At 48.2% G+C, this 2692-nt stretch overlaps 1 protein-coding gene across 1 annotated transcript; it reads left to right on the plus strand.

The window, feature by feature from the left end:
* Positions 1 to 1267: 1267 nt before the first annotated feature.
* ETH_00016240 (nucleosome assembly domain-containing protein, putative) lies at positions 1268 to 1675 on the plus strand (the record flags this gene model as incomplete). Its single annotated transcript, XM_013378977.1, has 1 exon — positions 1268 to 1675. A coding segment is annotated over one exon (408 nt), but the record flags the coding sequence as incomplete, so codon positions are not given.
* Between the last annotated feature and the right edge of the window lie 1017 nt (positions 1676 to 2692).

The following is a 2692-nucleotide window of genomic DNA, read 5'->3' on the forward strand; positions in this document are numbered from 1 at the left end:
TAGGGTTTAGGGGCTCCCCAAAGAACTTTGTTTGGAAGTAACTGCGGCAAAAGGCAGCAGTTGGGGAGACAAAGAGAAACAGAAAATAAACATGAAATAAAATTAAAATAAAATAAAATAAAATAAAATGAAATAAATTAAAATTAATTTCTTAAAAGCAGTTTGGAAGAGTTTTTAAAGGGGCGAAAGAGAATAAAAGAGACGAGACGCGGAAAGGGTTTACTTAAAGTTTCAATTTGAAAAATTAAGTTTCCACAAATGCAACATATAATAAATTAAAATAAAACATTTCGAAGCCCCTGTATCCGCTAAATTAGGGTTTAGGGTCTGGCCCTCTAAGACGCTCCCACCGCCCTGCGGGCATCCACTGGGAATTTGCTAGGCTGCAAAACCCTCGAGGGTTTAGGGTTTAGGGTTTAGCGTTTGTGGGGACTCCGCGCCAGGTGGGGCCAGCAAACCCTAAACCCTAGCTAGAAGGGCTCTTCAAGATATGGGCCTTAAGTTCAGGCTCTAGGGTCTAGGGTTTAGGGTTTGGGGTTTGCAGTTGAGGCCCTAGGGTTTAACGTTTACGCTTCAGGCTCTAGGGTTTAGGGTTCAGAGTTTTGAGTCTATGCTCTACGGTCTAGGGTTTAGGGTTTCCAACTCAGGCCCCAGCGGCTAGGGTTTAGGGTTTAGGGTTTAGGGTTTAGGGTGCTCAGCGGAGAGTCTATAGGTTTGTTTTTTCCCTTTTTTCGTCGAGTGTACATACACCTCAACGCCCAGATCTTTTGTAAAGCTGCAAAGATTAAAATGGAGGAAATTTGGAGAGCAATTTGCTGCTGGCGTTGTGGGGCGTTGGTGCTGCTGCTGCTGCCGCTGCTGGCGCTGCTGCTACTGCTGCTACTGCTGCTGCTGCTGCTGCTGCTGCTAGAGTTTGTTGGCTTGGGGCTTCTTGCAGGCCTTGTTGAGGGGTTTGTGGACAGGACTTTGGGAATTGGAAAGAAGAAGAAAAGTAGTTTTGAAGAATTTGAGAATTTCGGAAACTGAAGAGGCGGGCGTGGAAGTTGGTTGGGGTGTACGTACACTTGGGGGTTGCGGTTTGCGGCGTGGGTTCGCGTCGGGGTTCACTGGAGGTCATTTTTGGGTTTTTTTCGGGTTTTGGGTCAAAATTGGTTAAAATTTTTGGATATTTTCGGAAACATTTCCCGAATTTGCCTCAGTTTGGCGCGGGAGTCGCGGAATCGCGTCGGAGCGGCGAGATCGGCGTGTGGTTCGGGCTTGGTCGAAAATGCCGAAGCGGGAGCGGCTGGCGGGGGAGCCCGCGGAGGCGGAGGGCAAGCAGCGGAAGCTGGAGAGCAGCAGCAGCAGCAGCAGCAGCAGCAGCAGCAGCGGGGAGTCGGTGCTGCAGCCGTACATGGGGGAGCTGGAGGAGATTCAGGAGGCGCTGCAGCAGCTGGAAGAGGAGTGCGCGCAGCAGCAAATGGCAGTGCAGCGGGAGTTCGACTTGGCGAAGAAACCCCTCTTCGAGAAGCGGCAGCAAACCCTAGAAAAGGTTCCAGGGTTTTGGTTTGCTGCTCTCAAAAACCACCCCGCCTTCGCGCTAATTGCTGCTGCTGACGCGCCGCTGCTGCAGCACCTGAAGGCGCTGTTTCTCGACGACAACTTGGACGCCGCTGGCTCCTACAGAATCAAATTCGTGCGTCTCAAACCCTTTTTTCGGGTTTCCAAACCCTTTTTTCGGGTTTGGCGCGAACCCTTTCAAGCGGGTTTTCAGCGGCTTTTAAACGCCCTTTTCAAATGGCTTACGCAGCTTTTTTAAACAGTTTTAAGAACTGTTGAAAGCGGTTTTAAACCCTTTTAAAGAGGTTTAAAACCCTTTTTAAGCGGTTCTAAAACCCTGTAGTCGTGTTTTAAAACCCTTTAAAGGTGTTTTAAATCTCCTCTGGAGCTTTTTTGAAAATCTTTTCAATTTTCTTTTTCTTTTTTGGTCTTCTTTTTCCCCATTTTAATTCATTTCTTTTTTTGTTTTTATTGTCTTCTTATTCTTTTATTTCTTTTTATTTCATTTCCTTCATTTCTTTTTTGTTTTTTATTTTTAATTTTTTTAATTTCTTTTTCGTCTGCTTTTGTGAGGCGTTCTTTTTTGTTCACATTTGCGAAACCCTCGGAATCTAAACCCTAAACCCTTGCCATCCTGCCAAACCCTAAACCCTTGCCATCCTGCCAAACCCTAAACCCTTGCCCTCCTGCCAAACCCTAAACCCTTGCCCTCCTGCCAAGCCCTAAACCCTAAACCCTTGTTCCAAACCCTAAACCCTTGTTGCAAACCCTAAACCCTTGCGTTTTAAACAACCCCCAACCCCTCTCTCTCACTGCAAACCCTAAACCCTGACCCGAAGCCCCAAACCCTCGCGCGTTCACCAAACCCTAAAGCGCTCCCTCTCGACCGCCAAACCCTCCCCAGACGCCAAACCCTAAACCCTAAACCCTAAACCCTCGTTTTTTGGCTTTTTTGGGTCTTTTTCGCAGGTCTTTGCAGAGCCCGCCCGCGCTTTCTTCTCCCCCCTCGAATTAACCAAAGAAATTCGATTTGGAGTTTCTTTTCCAGATGATGAAGAAGTTGTGGAAGCAACAGAAATCAATTGGGTCAACAAGGAGAACAACCCGGTGGCGCTGGCCCGCGCGGCGCGCGCGCGCGCCAACGGGGCCCCCG

Source organism: Eimeria tenella, genomic scaffold (assembly GCF_000499545.2).
Source record: "Eimeria tenella Houghton genomic scaffold, Eth_scaff1248, whole genome shotgun sequence".
Taxonomy (NCBI): domain Eukaryota; phylum Apicomplexa; class Conoidasida; order Eucoccidiorida; family Eimeriidae; genus Eimeria; species Eimeria tenella.